The 17,558-nt window shown below is 38.5% G+C and overlaps 2 protein-coding genes across 7 annotated transcripts in view; both read right to left on the minus strand.

Annotated features, from left to right (window-relative positions):
- LOC117263029 (major histocompatibility complex class I-related protein 1-like) overlaps positions 1-8,509 on the minus strand; it is a 58,068-nt gene extending 49,559 nt beyond the window's left edge. Inside the window, exons 1-8 of one of the 6 annotated variants that reach the window (XM_078175882.1) lie at positions 8,360-8,490; positions 6,078-6,344; positions 5,612-5,890; positions 5,205-5,504; positions 2,555-2,821; positions 2,089-2,367; positions 1,682-1,981; positions 400-501 (exon numbers count right to left, since the gene is read on the minus strand). In XM_078175882.1, the coding sequence (XP_078032008.1) occupies positions 400-501; positions 1,682-1,981; positions 2,089-2,367; positions 2,555-2,821; positions 5,205-5,504; positions 5,612-5,890; positions 6,078-6,344; positions 8,360-8,411 (1,846 nt within the window). In that variant the 5' untranslated portion in view covers positions 8,412-8,490. Of the gene's footprint in view, positions 1-399; positions 502-1,681; positions 1,982-2,088; positions 2,368-2,554; positions 2,822-5,204; positions 5,505-5,611; positions 5,927-6,077; positions 6,345-8,359 lie in introns of those variants that run through there. The other 5 variants (XM_078175879.1, XM_078175881.1, XM_078175880.1 and 2 more) reach the window with 5 other exon arrangements.
- A 2,100-nt stretch (positions 8,510-10,609) lies between these two features.
- On the minus strand, positions 10,610-17,554 carry LOC117263028 (zinc-alpha-2-glycoprotein-like). The gene is given in 7 exon segments (XM_078175885.1): positions 10,610-11,312; positions 11,475-11,492; positions 12,599-12,715; positions 13,182-13,484; positions 13,655-13,984; positions 14,218-14,484; positions 16,184-17,554. Coding segments are annotated over 7 exon segments (1,152 nt in total). The 5' UTR covers positions 16,284-17,554; the 3' UTR covers positions 10,610-11,295.
- Between the last annotated feature and the right edge of the window lie 4 nt (positions 17,555-17,558).

Genomic DNA, 17,558 nt, shown 5'->3' on the forward strand with positions numbered 1-17,558 from the left:
GAAATCCAGATGAGAGAAAATTATTGTCAATATTTCAATTTTTTTTTTCCTTTTTAAAGGATTTAAATTAAACCCTGAGCTATGGTGGCCCTCAGGGTCAAAATTACATTTCAGAAAACAAAGCATGATATATATATTTATTATTATTATTATTATTATTATTATTTATTTATCAGAAAACAAAATGAAATTTCACTAAACACAGCCACATTTTTAAAAAAAACAAAACATTCCACAAATCACAACATAAAGCAATGTCCTTGTGTTTTCTATAATGTTGTGTTTTCTGACATGTCTTGTTTTGACCATCAGGGGCTACTGTACTGGTTACTTAATAAAAACATTTGTTTAAAACTATCACAGGTATTTAAAGAGTGAAGTAAAATTTTTGTTCCTCACCATTATGTTTCCTTTTACAGATAAAGCATCCAGTGTAGACAAGTGCCAGCAGAAGCAGTACTCCAACAGCTCTGATAATTATAGGACCAACATGGGACTCTCCTGAAACAACAGAACATTTACACTTTAGATTCACTTGCATTGTTTGAACTCAAAAAGCATTGCAGTCTGGTTCTTGATGGGGCAGGCGACCAGGTGTGGTTTGGCACACAAGTGTCTTTTTTGACCGGGCCAGTGACAGACTATGTTTTGATTTTTATGTTAAAAAGCTGATAAGTTTCTGTGTTAATGATGTCACGACCAATTACAGACCACATTATCTACCAAGTGATGAGAAGGGTTCCCACACATTTTACCAATTAATTTTCAAAACATTTCTGAGTGTTTTTATAATATTTTACCCTATTTCCATGGCTGTATTTAAATAGTTTAAATTGTGTAGACCTATTGACGATACAGACATACATCATGAAACAGACACTTTCCAGGTATCAGCAGATCATCTGCCAGGGCTTGCTGACTTTACTTGCTTATTAGACATTACCACCACTAACTAGCTGCATATGCCAATTGACCAGACCAGCACATATGGGTACCTCACAAAACCTCAAGGTCATGCCCCTTTTGGGGGATAGAAAACCAAAGATCTGAACTGATTAACAGTTAATTTGTTAACTGGTTAACCGCCAAGAATATTTTTGACCAGGTATGTATGTTGGTCAAAAGGTGAATTTTTCTACTCCTCGGTTTACTGCACTGCGCACCGCTGATGATCTGGTGGAAGCTAATGTTAGCCTAGTGGCGCTACTCATCTGGTGATAACTGCTTGTAACGCCCTCCTGGCCCAACAGTGTTGCTGTGGAAACATTTGGCCCATTCACCTGATCACCCCGAAGGCTGCCATGGTGAGTACACCCAAAACCCCCTTTAGCATTGATAACTACTGTTAGCTCTGTTAGTGCTTTTAGCAGTATCAACATAGCTGGTGGTGCTAACAGTTCAGGCTAGGGTTAACAGTTAAATACGCTAAAGGGGTTTGCAGCTCAAAATGAAGCAGCTCCCTCACTGTGGTTACCCTGGGGGCGATCATATGGTGGCCAGCTGTATAGATGACTGAGGATCTTCAACATGTAACAGAGAAACCTAAACTGAAGATGCTATATTGAAATAAGGGGCATATGGTTGCATCACCTCAGCAAAAACAGAGTGCATGCACAGCATTAGAGGTGAAGTAAACTAAACATGCATTCCCTATCGTCATCACTTCTGACTGAAGTCTTACCTCTGTTGGTCCTGATCACTGCTTTGTCCAGTTTGGTGACGATGTCCTTCACACCAGAGAGATGAAACACACACTCGTACCTCCTCCAGTCTTCAGGTGGGACTGATGAAAGGTCCAGGTCACTGCTCATCTGGAAGGATCCATCGTGGTTGGGGAGGATCTCTCCGTGGTCCACGTTCTCATGAAGCTCCTCTCCATCTTTCCTCCAGAACATTATGGCTCTGTTTGGGTAGAAACCTGTAGCGTGGCAACTGACTGGAGAGGAGGGAGACTTCTGGAGGAGAGACACTGAGGGAAGCTCTGCAGAGACACAGATATACAGTGTGTCTTACTTCATATTTGCTGCAATGCTAAATTACATCAGGACAAACTGTTTCATAAAACTACATCGGGTCATGTGATTCTACCTTTTCTCAGCAGAGAGCTCCTCCCATAGTCCACGTACTTCTTCACCTGGTCAGGACAATGTTGGGTGAGATAGGTTTTAATGGCCGCTAATCCTGTTTTGTCATTGTCCCACTTGTGTTTGGTGGGGACAGCTTGTGGTTTAGGAGCGATCCATGTCTCTGTCTTCAGGTCAAGTGCTATGAAGTCTTCTCCATCATAACCATACTGATTAAAACCATTAACCTTTCCAGTCTCATCGTCCCACTCACAGCCAAACATCCGCTGGAAAGTGTGAACACCTGAGCAACAGAGACAGGACTGCAGTCAACTAATAACTGAAACAGAGACTAAAACAGTGATTTGAAATACATACATAACCAGCTTTTTAATTTTGTATGCGATTTATTCTTACATGTCACATTAATTTGCTGCATAACAAGCTAGGGTAAAAATGTTTCAGTGGGTAAAAGTGAAATGTAAATATACCTCCAGTTTGGTTAAATTGCTGCATCAGAGTCTCAATGGTGGTATTGAAGAAGCTGTGACTATGACGACACTCATCATTGTACCAGTCCATGTGTTTTACATCATCTTTCAGTAGTTTTTTCATCCAGTCCTGTTTGGGTTCTGCTATTGTAGTGTTGCTGTCACAGTAAATCACCTCAACTCCATCAACCATTACAACAGCAACAAACTCTGGGAAGTTTGGGACTCTCACCGATCCAGTGTAGAACAGTTTCAGGGACTGATACACTGTGAAAAAAAAAAGAAATCATTTTCTGTTACGTGTTTATTAATCTTGTGTGATTGGTTTCCATCCACATTCAGCCTTCATTACATGTGACTTTTTTTCATATTTTTACTACTAAAGTGGAAGCTATTGACGAAACAGGTTCAGTCATCCCCTGCCTTACAATCTTAAATTTTGTCAGTGCCTCAGCAGCAGGGTTCCCCTAATATTGTTCTAAGAAAGAAGTCTGATACAGGTTCTTTTGTTCTGAAGCTGCTGGTTGACAATATTTTGCACAATGTTCAAAATCTTTAAATATGACCAGAGAAAGTAGCCTACTTATTATTTCAGAGAGCTGTCAGAGTGGAACAGTTTCTAAGGCAGTATTTTACATGAAGTATCTGCTCACTGTTTGAATTGCTCCTGAACCTCTAAGCCTTTACATATGCATCAACATGGGGTGTGCAAAGTCACCCAGGGCCAGATTGGACCCTTTGGCGGGCCGGTTCTGGCCCACGGGCCGTATGTTTGACACCCCTGATATAAGGGGTACATGTTTTTAGACATTTTGTCACTACACATTTCATGGTTGGTGTGTTACCATCAACAGGAAGGCAGTGTTAACCACAGTTGACAGGAAATCACATGCTCCTGTGTTCATCTTAGAATGTTTTTTACATAGGAGTGAATAGAAACAATTAGCTCGCATGTACTAGAGTACAATATTAGTGAGTTGTTCCTTAAATGCCATATGAGTGCGTGCAAATGTCAGTGCACTGCCCCGTGATGGAGATTGGGCTAAACATCATTATAGCCCATAAACAAGTGTCGTCTGTACTCATACAGTTAAAATGTATTTGTTCAACACACAATTAGCTGTATGAATCATCTCTTCACTATTAAGAGATTTCAGCAGTGGTGGGTAGAGTAATGAAAATCTATACTTGAGTATAAGTACAATTACTCCCATAAAAAATGACTCAAGTAAAAGTGAAAATTACCATTGGAGAGACCTACTCAAGTAAAAGTACATGGTTAACAAATTACTCAGTACAAGTTACTTTCCACTTTAATATTTTTAGGGTGTGTGGGCCGGTGCAAAATAATGAAACCACAGCACTTGTTAATAAAACTTTCCTCAGTTAATTAATAATGAGGTTTAATAAATTCAAAAGTCCAACAGACCTCTAGCTACAATATAACTTAATGTCATTATCATAACATCAAAGATCAACGTTACACATGAAGAATGAACATACCTGAAGCTAACGCTAGCTTGCTAACATTATTTCACCTAGAGTATGTGAAAAACTTGCATGTGCTTGCGAAGTTTTTCTAAGTGAAGATCTCTGTTTTTTTGTTTTTTTGCAGAAAGCACATCAGCACTTCATTATGTAAACTGCTGTCTTTTTTAGAATTTGGTATAAAAAGCATGGCCAGATGTGGCCAGGGATTGCAGGGTTGACCCCAGAACAGCTGTTATGCCTGGTGGAAAATATCTTTTTGATGGGGCAGGCGACCAGGTGGCTTGGCACACAAGTGTCTTTTTTGACCGGGCCAGGGACAGACTATGTTTTGATTTTTATGTTAAAAAGCTGATAAGTGTCTGTGTTAATAATGTCATGACCACATTATCTACCAAGTGATGAGAAGGGTTCCCACACATTTTACCAATTAATTTTCAAAACTTTTCAGAGTGTTTTCATAATATTTTACCCTATTGCCATGGCTGTATTTAAATAGTTTAAATTGTGTAGACCTATTGACGATACAGACACACATTATGAAACAGACACTTTCCAGGTATCAGCAGATCATCTGCCAGGGCTTGCTGACTTTACTTGCTTATTAGACATTACCACCACTAACTAGCTGCATATGCTAATTGACCAGACCAGCACATATGGGTACCTCACAAAACATCAAGGTCATGCCCCTTTTGGGGGATAGAAAACCAAAGATCTGAACTGATTAACAGTTAATTTGTTAATTGGTTAACCGCCAAGAATATTTTTGACCAGGTATGTATGTTGGTCAAAAGGTGAATTTTTCTACTCCTCAGTTTACTGCATTGCGCACCACCGGTGATCTGGTGGAAGCTAATGTTCGGTAACAGTAACACAATGTAACAGTTCGGGCTAGGGTTAACAGTTAATCACGCTAAAGGGGTTTGCTGCTCAAAATGAAGCAGCTCCCTCACTGTGGTTACCCTGGGGGCGATCATATGGTGGCCAGCTGTATAGATGACTTTGGATCTTCAACATGTAACAGAGAAACCTAAACTGAAGATGCTATATTGAAACAAGGGGGCATATGGTTGCATCAACTCAGCAAAAACAGAATGCATGAGGTGAAGTAAACTAAACATGCATTTCCTACCATCATCACTTCTGATAGAAGTCTTACCTCTGTTGGTCCAGATCACTGCTTTGTCCAGTTTGGTGACGATGTCCTTCACACCAGAGAGATGAAACACACAGTCGTACTTCTCCCAGTCTTCAGGTGGGACTGATGAAAGGTCCAGGTCACTGTTCATCTGGAAGGTTCCATCGTGGTTGGGGAGGATCTCTCCATGGTCCACGTTCTCATGAAGCTCCTCTCCATCTTTCCTCCAGAACATTATGGCTCTGTTTGGGTAGAAACCTGTAGCGTGGCAGCTGACTGGAGAGGAGGGAGACTTCTGGAGGAGAGACACTGAGGGAAGCTCTGCAGAGACACAGATATACAGTGTGCCTTACTTCATATTTGCTGCAATGCTAAATTACATCAGGACAAACTGTTTCATAAAACTACATCGGGTCATGTGATTCTACCTTTTCTCAGCAGAGAGCTCCTCCCATAGTCCACGTACTTCTTCACCTGGTCAGGACAATGTTGGGTGAGATAGGTTTTAATGGCCGCTAATCCTGTTTTGTCATTGTCCCACTTGTGTTTGGTGGGGACAGCTTGTGGTTTAGGAGCGATCCATGTCTCTGTCTTCAGGTCAAGTGCTATGAAGTCTTCTCCATCATAACCATACTGATTAAAACCATTAACCTTTCCAGTCTCATCGTCCCACTCACAGCCAAACATCTGCTGGAAAGTGTGAACACCTGAGCAACAGAGACAGGACTGCAGTCAACTAATAACTGAAACAGAGACTAAAACAGTGATTTGAAATACATACATAACCAGCTTTTTAATTTTGTATGCGATTTATTCTTACATGTCACATTAATTTGCTGCATAACAAGCTAGGGTAAAAATGTTTCAGTGGGTAAAAGTGAAATGTAAATATACCTCCAATTTGGTTAAATTGCTGCATCATTCTCTCAATGGTGGTATTGAAGAAGCTGTGACTATGACGACACTCATCATTGTACCAGTCCATGTGTTTTACATCATCTTTCAGTAGTTTTTTCATCCAGTCCTGTTTGGGTTCTGCTATTGTAGTGTTGCTGTCACAGTAAATCACCTCAACTCCATCAACCATTACAACAGCAACAAACTCTGGGAAGTTTGGGACTCTCAGCGATCCAGTGTAGAACAGTTGCAGGGAGTGAGTCACTGAAGAAGGAGCAGGTTTTCTGTTATATGGTTATTCTTTTTGTGTAATTGGTTGTAAATTACCTGAGCACAGCAGACGATTTAAAAATGGGTCACTACCAACAACAACAGAAGGCGCTTCATGTCATAGAAAGCGAAGAACTGAAAATGAATCTTAAAAGTTGCTAACTGTGCATTGGAGGCCCAAAACAACTAAATATAATAAACTAATAAAAGAAAAAGCACCCTAAATATAATACATTCTCTTGCAATTGCACTGTGTTAAAACCCAATTTAAGCTGGATTTTTGTTTGCCAGTATAGTTTCCATCCATATTTAAATTGCAAGACACATTGTACTGCATAACTTGCACTCCTACAGGACTCCCCTGCTCTCTTCATTTATTGAACTGCATTTCAGTGGTGGAATGTCATCAAGTACATTTAGATAAGTACAATACTTTACTTCAGTAATTTCTTCTTGTGCCACTTTAGACGTCTACATTTCAGAGGGGAATGTTGTACCATTTGCTTCATTAGATTTATCTGACAGCAGTGGTGTCATTAGACCTGGGCATCCGAGGCTTTAGCCCTGAATATTTTATAAACAGCTCCAGATCTAAATATAAAGCTATATATAATATTCAAAAATAAGAGTAGTCCAAATAATTATAAAAAGCCCTGGATTTAATAATCTTTCAGTCCATTCATGCTTGTACTTCAGTAAATGTACTTAGTCACATTCCACCGCTATTAACGTAAATACATACATTAAACGATGTTTCCAAATCTTATCTAAAACAAAAATTAAAATTAAAAAGAAATAATCATGATAGCAGTTGTATTCTGTTTCTACTCAACACTAACTGCTGACAACTGCTAATATTTTTAATGTCACAATTCATAATTAATGTGAAAAGTTAAAAAAAAAAAAAAGTAATTAAGGGTAAAGAAGGTGCCAGAGTGCATAAAATAAGCATCAGTTTCATCGTCAAAAAAATGTCCTGACGGAGGAGCCCCCTGAACCCCCCTATGGTCCGGGCTAAGCCCCCATTGTCCTCCAAATCTAGACATGCCCCTGTGTGACGGCTTCAGTTACTGGTTATATTACAAATTACATTTTGCACATAAAACATATTGAAATGTAAAAAGTAAAGTAAAGTACAACAGACTTGGGAACTATATATTTTGATAATCAAAGTATTTTTTATGCATATGTTTACAATGTGGTAATATTTATTTAAGGTGCTGAATTCTTCCTCAACCACTGCTCATTCCATGCACAATATTTGCACACTTCTGCACAAAATTGTACCATATGTTTATAGTTTATAGTATTTCTTTGTGTGTGTGTGTGTGTGTGATTGTGTGCATGCATGTGTGTGTTTCTTGATTTTTGCAATACTTGCTTTTATTTTTAATTTCATTTTCTATCACTGTATTTTTGTTATGCACTAATAAACCAAAGGAAGTTTGTTGTATACAAATCAGATTCTCAAAAATCTGATTGTTTCATTTTGGAAAAAAAATATCTTGATTATAACCATTTTTAGAATTTTCAATTTTCAGAAAAACAAACAAACAAACAAACAAACAAAAACTTTTAAAATTGTATTCTCATTAGCCTAATTTAAAAGTCCTGGTGTGATAGCAGCGGCTTGGAATTTATCCACATTTTTATTTCCAGTTTCTTTTCACTATTTCTGAGCTGCAGCAGAGAGAGAACATACTGTGAACTGCGTTACTGTGTCATGTAAAATTTTCTTGGAAATCTGTATATTAAATTTAACTGGGTGAAAAATTAAAAAAAATGGAAATTTTCAAACTCCCTGACCAACTCTTAATTTTTTTGCTACAGGATCAGCAGCATAAATGAACAATTGAGCTCAGTTAATTTTGTCATAGATGAAAACAGGCATTCTGCTAAAACAAGAAATCTAAAAGCTGAAATCCAACCAAAACTAATTTGTTAAAACAAATTATGTACTAATTTAATCTGCTGTTATAGCAACACTTTGAAATAAATTGTTATCTTACTTGGAGATACAACATGACAGAAAAGGAGCAACAAAAATAAACTTTTCATCATGTTCTTGGTAGAGCTGATCTTGACTTGATTAAGTGAGGCGTGTGTTCAGGCGCAGGAAGTAAAAAACTCAAATGCAAGTAAGCCACAAGCCCACGCTGTTAAGAGTGCAAGATAGAGAGATACCATGACTAGATAGCAATCCAAGTCTATTTTGTGGTGTAGGCACATTTTCCATGACATTATAATGTCGTGTAAAAAAAATCATCACTATACTATTTTTTTGCATTTTATATTTAAACAAAATATATTTTTTTGTATCATATTTTATTTTCTTTTTTTACTTTTACAACTGTTTTTGTATTTCTTCCTCTAAAATATTATACTCAGAGACCCCCCTCTTTTTGCAGGCTAGTTGGTTCATTCCATACAGTTAGGGCAACTCATGTTTATCCTCAAAAGCATGTGTTATGTTGGAATTAGCATTTCATGACAAACAGTTTTGCTTATGTCAGTGTTTAAAGTGTGGAGGAGACAGAAAGTCGTGCAGGATGCAAACAGATAGCATCAAACAGGAAGTGAAGGGCACTTCACTTCCTGGCTTCCAACTAACTTGGTGGCATATAGATTATGACGCATGAAGTACACTTATATTTATTATTCAATGAACTATAAATCACATTTAGTCAAAGTGACTTGAACATAGTGTTAAGGGGTTCATCATACATCCTAATTCCTTCATGAAATCATTATGGTGGCATTGTTATGCATAAATTAAGCATGTGTTTTCTTTTTGGTGCAGTATCACTTACTTTATGCACTCTGACACCTTCTTTACCCTTAATTAGTTTTTTTTGTTTTTTACTTTTCACATTAATTAAAAATTAAAAAATTAATTAATGCAATTAATTAATTATAACAAATATTAGCAGATGTCAGCAATTAGTGTTGAGTAGAAACAGAATACAACTGCTATCATGATTATTTCTTTTTAATTTTAATTTTTTTTTTTTTTAAGATATTTTTTGGGCATTTTTCAGCCTTTAATTGATAGGACAGACAAGTGTGAAAGGGAGAGATAGAGAGAGGGAGTGACATGCAGCAAAGGGCCACAGGCTGGAGTCGAACCCGGGCCGCTGCGGCAACAGCCTTGTACATGGGGCACCTGCTCTACCACCAAGCCACCGATGCCCCAATTTTAATTTTTGTTTTAAATTAGATTTGGAAACATCATTTAATGTATGTATTTACGTTAATAGCAGTGGAATGTAACTAAGTACAAACTCACACACACACACTGTGGGAGATACTGGCCCACTGCTGCCTCGATCGGTTAGTTTGTCTGTTATTGTGTGACTTTGCTGAATCCAAACTAACCCTTTAAAGCACAACAGTCTGCCTTCAACAGTCACACAGTAACACAAACTAACTGACCAAGGCAGCGTTAGACCAGGAACTCCTGTGTTCTGAGGTAAAATTGCTGTTTTTGTCAATGGATTCTGGTGGCTTTGAAGAGAGCATAAATTACAGCATCAGCTCCCCACCTCAAAGGGCTCGCTGATGGAAAGGTAGAGTGGTGAAAGTATTTCAATAGTGTACACTTAACCGGATATTGATTTTTTAGGCGGCTAAAATATGTTTTGCTACTGCCCCTTGTCCACAGCAGTACAAGGGGCACTGGCCACACCCAGCCTGGCCACACCCAGTTGGCGAAGCGCAGGTGCGCTGCGCCTCCGCCTCGCCCGGTCTGCGAAACTAGAGCCCAAAATCTCAAGAACACCTTATGGGGAATTTCTTCAAATGTGACACAAACATCCATTTGGACTGAACAACGAACTGATTTGATTTTGAAGATCAAAGGTGAAGGATACTGTGATCTTGTGGCTGTTTCATTCTTGTGAACGCAATATCTCAAGGCCTCAAGGGAATTTCTTCAAATTTAGCACAAATGTCCACTTGAACTCATTAACAAACTTATAAGAATTTGGTGGTCAAAGGTCAAAGGTCACTGTGACCTAACAAAACATGTTTTGGGCCATAACTTAAGAATTCATCTGCTAATTTTGACAAAATTTCAGTCAAATATATAAAAGGATAAAATGATGAAGTGACATTTTAAATCCAAAACATCAAAAGTCAACTCCACTTTGACATCATAATGTTCTGCAAAAAACACTTTTCCAGCCATTATTCAACCTCATAAGTTAGGAACAGAAGGGGTCACATACTTAACTGATGTGTGTGAAGCATCCATGTTTTCACAGACACGGATCAAAACTGTAAGTGCAACTTGACTGATTTGTGGAGGTATACAACTGTGAGGCAGTAATTCTAGTTTTAGAAATGAAAAGCTAGTAAAACACACAACTTTTAACCAATAAACATCCAAATGAATGAAAAAATGCAATAAAGAATAAATGCAGTGAATACAGCAGCAAACAACTAATGAATGACTATAACTTGGCAAGATGGATAAATATGTGGAAACACCAGAGACCATAGATGAAATACAATTTATACACAGTTCAACAGCTGAGAGATTGTTGGGAAGTACAGGGAAAATATATGAAGCCATTTAACATCATTTCTATATTGATGGGGGACTCTACATGTATCCTAACATTTCTTAATTACTCTTACTCTTACTCTAAAAGTAAAGTTTCACCTGGTAGTTAAGATGGCCAGGGAAGAAGCTACCAATTCTCGAGTGGGAACACTCCCCAGAACTCTCTGGCATTCTCGTGAACTGGTAAATTAGTAATGTGTTAAACTGGCTCATCACCAGTTGGCACTCAACATTCCATTGGACATCCTTCATGTTCTCTGCTAACCTGAGTTTTGATCCAAAGGTCTTGTGAACTGGCAGGTTAGAAAAAAGTTCACTCAGTTCTCTGTGAAATAGGTAAAATTGGTATTGATTCGGCTACTCCTCACTCAGGGAGTTCTTCTAATCTTCACTGTCCCCTGTGAAGATAAGAAGCAAATAAATAGTGAAAGTGAAATGATTCTCATATTGGTGTCCACATTATGCAGGACTTTTGTTTATATGGTAAACTGGATATTAGTTGCTTGTCAACAAGGGAAAAAAGAAAATCAGTTTGAAACATTTCACGATAGAATACTTACTGTTAGCAGGCTGAAACCCTGAAATACAGATGAGAGAAAACAAAGTTAGTAACTGATTCACATTTTAGAATTTATACAACAAGAAATAGATAAATAGGCTCTTTGTGACTACCCTTTACTTATGATTTGACCCTTTGCCAAGTCCTGCCCCCCAGCCGCAGACTGGCCAATCATAACGTAACATCGGGACCAGAGTCCGACAACAACACAGCTTTGCTCCATTGACTCTAATGCAGTCGTTTCAGATTTCCTTCATTTTCAGGGTGGTTATGTGAATTTGGAGCTAAATGTTGTGCCTGGGGCACGTTGTGTATTAATGATACTCATTACCTGGAGAGGTTGGAAAAAGATAAACGTTTTTTCCCTGTTCCAAAACCAAAACCAAACCCTGAAAGTGTAGGGTTAGCTAGCTAGCTACTGAAGATATAGCCTACTGAATGTATACACATGCTGCTTTTGCTTTTTAATGACTGAGCACTGAAACAAAGACCGACCCTGCTGTACAGAAACCAGTGAAGGGAGGCATGAAACCTTTGCTGATATTCAACCAGCTGTGTGTCATCGCATTGTGCGCAGATTAATGTTTGACTTCCCCGGAGATCCCTGCCCGTCCGGCAGCGGAGGTCCCGGTGCTGGCAGCGGCATGGGGGCGAAGACAAACACCGTCCATCTGCACACACTGTGATGACACTCAGCTGGTTCAATATAGACACAGTTTCACTTTATATTCATTGTCTTCTGTGGCGATCAGCAGTGATGTGGTGGTTCACTTTTACACCGTGATCTGTAGCCTATAGTTCACCTTTAGCTTCTGACTGTCTTTGTCTTTTTAGCCTGTGTTTACTGCTGAGTCAGTTTGACATCCTGGATATATCCTTCAAACACATTTTGTAGACCCCTCTGTCTGCTTCTTTCTGGAATCACTGTTTAATTTTTCCGAAATATGATAATATTTCTTCAGGGAGTGCAGTTAGTTACAGTGTGGCTCCATGCTTACTCAAACAGCTTGTCGGACCATCACAAAGGGGCGGGGCCAGAACTACCACACAAAATATGCAGGATTACACTATCACAGATGTTTATTCTAAATTCATTCATGAAGTAAAAACATCTCTATTCTTCACCATTATTGTTCCTTCTCCAGATGAAAAGTCCAACGATAAAGAGTGACAGCAGCAGCAGCAGCAGCAGTCCTACCACAACTCCAATAACAAGACCAGTGGGGAACCCTGAAGAAGAAACTGAAACCAAAGCAGAGCATTCAGACTTTGGGTTCATTCATATTGTTGAAACTTATGTTGTATGTCAGCACCTGCCCTCTATGTGGCTGCAGTTGTGTAATGTTTTAAGCCTTATGGATGGGTATTATAAATAAACCATATCTTGGAAAATTTCACTATCAGTCATACTCTAGACAAATAGAACACATCGGAAACTTTGTCTCAGGAGGTTCAACTGCAGCTAAGGGGTTAAGCGCAGACCACAGCATGGCCAATTTGAGTCTACGTGGGGACCTTTGTTGCATCTCTATTTTCTATCATCTCAGTGATGTCTCTTAATGCCTAATTTCTAATGAGTTCTTTCTTGTTATATGACTTACTGTCCACCAAAAAAATAGAAACCTGATGTGCAGTTTTTTAGATATCCTGCCAAGTAACAGATGAACAAATAAGACTTAACCACAAGGACTTCTGATTCCTCTCTTACCTCTGTTGGTCCTGATCACTGCTTTGTCCAGTTTGGTGACGATGTCCTCCTTCACACCAGAGAGCTGAAACACACAGTCGTACCTCCTCCAGTCTTCAGGTGGGACTGATGAAACGTTCAGGTCACTGCTCATCTGGAAGGATCCATCATGGTTGGGGAGGATCTCTCCATGATCCACGTCCTCATGAATCTCCTCTCCATCTTTCCTCCAGAACATCATGGCGCTGTTTGGGTAGAAACCTGTAGCGTGGCAGCTGACTGGAGAGGAGGGAGACTTCTGGAGGAGAGACACTGAGGGAAGCTCTGGGGGGAGGAGAGAATGAGAGGAGTGTAAAGAGAGAAATATATATATATGTACAGTGGTTCTCGACACGTTGCTTCACATTCATTGTAATGTAACTATACATTTAAAACAGGACAGGCATATGAACATTGTTTTACCATTTAGTCTACATCAGGTCATGTGATTTTACCTTTTCTCAGCAGAGAGCTCTTCCCAAAGCTTAAATACTTCCTCAGCTACTGAGGACAACGCTGAGTGAGGAGATGCATGATGTTTTTTATTTTAGCTTTGTCACTGTCCCACTCTTGTTTGGTGTTAAGAGTCTGTTGGTATATTTCCATCAAGTCTTCATTAAAGTCCAACTCAAAAGGGGAAAATTGTGTTTCAGGTATCCATGTTGCTCTCCTCAGGTCCAAAGACATGAAGTCTTCTCCATCATAACCAAACCGATTGAAGCCTTTAACCTCTTCAGTGTCATCATTCCACTCACAGCCAAACATGTTCTGCAAAGTGTGAACACCTGATCGAGAGACAAATACCAGTAACTGCCGTAAACAGCTACTAAAACAACTATATGTTGATTCTTCATTACATAAAGATGTTCTGATGATCAAATCATATTTTGTGATGATATATCTTCTTTGGTGGTGTTTGTTACAAGTTACTGTTGAAGCTAAGCTAATAATTAATCTACTTAACTGTTTTTAAGAAGATAAAAAAAATGTAGCAGCAAAAAGTAAAACATAAATTCACCTCCAGTTTGTTTTAAACGCTGCATCAGACTTTCAATGGTTGAACGGAAGAACCATTGACCAACACGACACTCATCAGTGTACCAGTCCAAGTGTTTTGGATCATCATCTATTATTTTCTTCATCCAGTCCTGTTTGGGTTCTGCTCTCTTGATGTTGCTGTCGCAGTAAATCACCTCAGTGTGATTAACCATCACAACACCCACAAACTCTGGGAAGTTTGGGATGCCATAAGATCCAGTGAAGAAAAACTTTAGGGAGTGTTCAACTGAAAAAAAACAACAAAAAAACAGGGTGTCATTTTTTCAATTCAGTTTTTCACCATGGCCATCCTATAAGGAGATTAGTTTAAAGGTTCTGTTTTCTGGTGCAGAAAGACATTTTTCATCACATTTAGGATAGGACATTAGGCCCCTTATCAGAAAGAGATGAGAAAACTCAAAAGCTGCTGAATGTTTGCAGAAGACCTTGAAAAACACAACACTTACGGTGCAAAGTTTATGCTGAAAATCTGATTTTGAACTGAATTTTTACATTTCTGTATTTTTTAAAACAAAAAACTATGTTAAAAAATAACAAAAAAAAAGAAAAATGCTAGCAACCTTACTGGTCAGACCTAATGAGGTTGCTGATATTTGCATTCCTTACATTATAAATGAAATAAAATGAAATGAAAAGCAAAACATAAGAAACCTGCCTCAATATAATGCTTCCAGTTCAATGCCACTGCAAGCCCCAGGACTAGGCCTAAACATAGCCATAGTTAAATTAAAACCTCTTTGACAGTGTCAATTAAAACTGAACTTGTAAAGGTAGGACTTATGACTGAGTCGTTGCATTGTATTGTATTACATTTTACAGGTGTACCTAATAAAGTGGTCCCTGCATGCATAAAACAGCTAAAATGAGCTCCACCTTGACAAGGACCATTATTCTGCATAATCATTAGGCTTTAGTTTAACTTTTCATTAAGTATCAACCATTTAACAGAACAACTAAACTATATTATTGTGTTATTACATTGCTTAGTGTATTGCTATATATTAGAGGAAAGGAAAACATTGACACAGGTCGTTTAAAGTGTTTAAAAAAATCACTGCTGTTCTCTAATGAGCAGTCTTTCTATGCAGCCAGTTTTTCGGCTTCATCACTTGAAAAATATATTTGTTGAAGGTTGCCCTGTACAAATGCAATAACTTTAGATTAATGAAACTAAAAAGCTTTAATTGAAATCCCTTGCAGCAGCAAACTTAGCAACTTTTTTGTGTCTTTTTGTGCAACAGGACCATTTCCTGTGACCTCAGTGACTTGAATTACCGCACACCCAAAAACAAGTAGGTATGGCTGCAACTGGAGGTGACCCGCCCCCTAGCTATGATTCACCCACTATGTCAGTCACAATCAGCCCCTTCTCTCTTTGGTCTGGAAGTGGAAGCCCTGAAGAAAATGCTAAGTTAGCATCTAGTTTTCTATAAGGTGAGTCATGTCTTCAGGGATAATAAATTATAAAGTGGATTATTTTTGGTGGCTTTGGCCTCATATTTGTTCATTACAACTTCCTGTTGTAGTAGGGTTTTGATAACTGTCGTGTTGGTGGGTTTGGCATGTCGTGTATGCAACAAACAGAATGTATCTGCAGCTATACATGTGTCAAAAACAACAGCAGAAAGATTAGCAACATGTACATGTAATGACCGTTTCCCAAAATAACCACAACATACACAACAATGGCCATTTATTAATAGCATACATATAACTAAGGCATATATGGTTAGTTTCGTAATGTTCTGTCATGTTTACAGAAAATAACAATACACATAATGGTATTATTGTAAGATCAGTGGGACAATGTGAAAGTGAAACTAAGGTTCCCAGTGTCACGCTATTGATACAATGACCAAAATCAAACAAAACTTTTACAGCAATAGCAATAACAAGTATCCGTAAGAGTCACAATGTGGTCTTACCTGTAGATGCAATGTGACAGGAGAGGAGCAACACAAATAACGTCTTCATCTTGTTTTGATAAGTAAGCCTGGAGCTCAACAGAGTCAGCTCAATTGACATTGACCTTTGACACTGAACCTGCGGGGTGGAGGGCGTGTCCAGCAGTCATTAGGAGGACTGTATGGCTAATAAATGATCATGGAAATATATTTTACAACTGCTACTTTCTGCTTTAAAGCGATGCATGTCTTCAAGCTTTAAAGGAACATTTCATTAAGTTTATCTAAAACTTTCAAAGTCACTACATCTGAAGATGCATAGTTTTCACTGGACAGGAGATGAAAAACTGTAGGGTAATCTAAAAAACAGTGCAAATCTGCCAAATATATTGATGAAAGAAGTACTCAGAACGTGTACTTTAAAGTAGCAATACCACACTGTAGGATTAGCCTACATTTCTTACAGTCTGCATTCAAACTTTTACTGCAGTAAAAGTACAAAGTATCAGTATCAAAGTGTTAAGTACCAAAGTTTTCTATGCAGAATGGCCCAGCTTAGAATCATATCATATTAGGCTGCCAGGTTATAATCATCTAGGCATATATGTATTACATTACAGTTTGTAAGGGATGAGCTCATTTCAACTACTTCATGTGCTTTGGTGTTAAGGATCAGGGTGAAACACGTAGGGCTGCAAGTCTTTGTCTGTGCACTGTGGGAGGAAGCTGGAGCAAACCCAAGCTGACACAAGGAGAACATACAAACTCCACACAGAAAGGCCCTAGCTGGCCTGTGGTTTCAAACCTGGAAGGCTCTTGCTGTGAGGTGACAGCGCTAACCACAAATGTAAACGGACAAATCAGACATGATTTGTAATCACTTCCGCTCTCACAGTAAAAGGAGGCAGACAGATTTTATAATGTGTTTTCGATAACTTAAGTGCTTTTTAAAAATAACAACAACACTAGAATTACCACGCTGTGGTTCTATGCCTCCACGCACAGGGCAAATTTCTCTTACAATTTACATCCATGTGTGTGAAAACATGGACGCTTGCCTGTCACATGCAATGTCTGTTTTCTAAATACACTCACGTTTCCACAGGAAATGTACTGTTTGCATTCAGTCTCTTTCCAAATAAACACACTACGTCGGTAAAACACCACAAATTGAGGTTTTTCTATTTATCCTTTTAGACATTTGTGTGAAGTTTTGTCATAATTAGTATATGCATTCTTGAGTTATGGCCAAAAACATGTTTTGTGAGGTCATGGTGAGCTTGATCCTTGACTGCCAAATTATGATCTGTTTATTCTTCAGTCAAAGTGGACGTTTGTGCTAATTTGAAGAAATTCTCTCAAGGTGTTCTTGAGATATTGTGTTCGGGAGAATTAG

The sequence above is a fragment of the Epinephelus lanceolatus genome, chromosome 16 (genome assembly GCF_041903045.1).
Source record: "Epinephelus lanceolatus isolate andai-2023 chromosome 16, ASM4190304v1, whole genome shotgun sequence".
NCBI lineage: Eukaryota > Metazoa > Chordata > Actinopteri > Perciformes > Serranidae > Epinephelus > Epinephelus lanceolatus.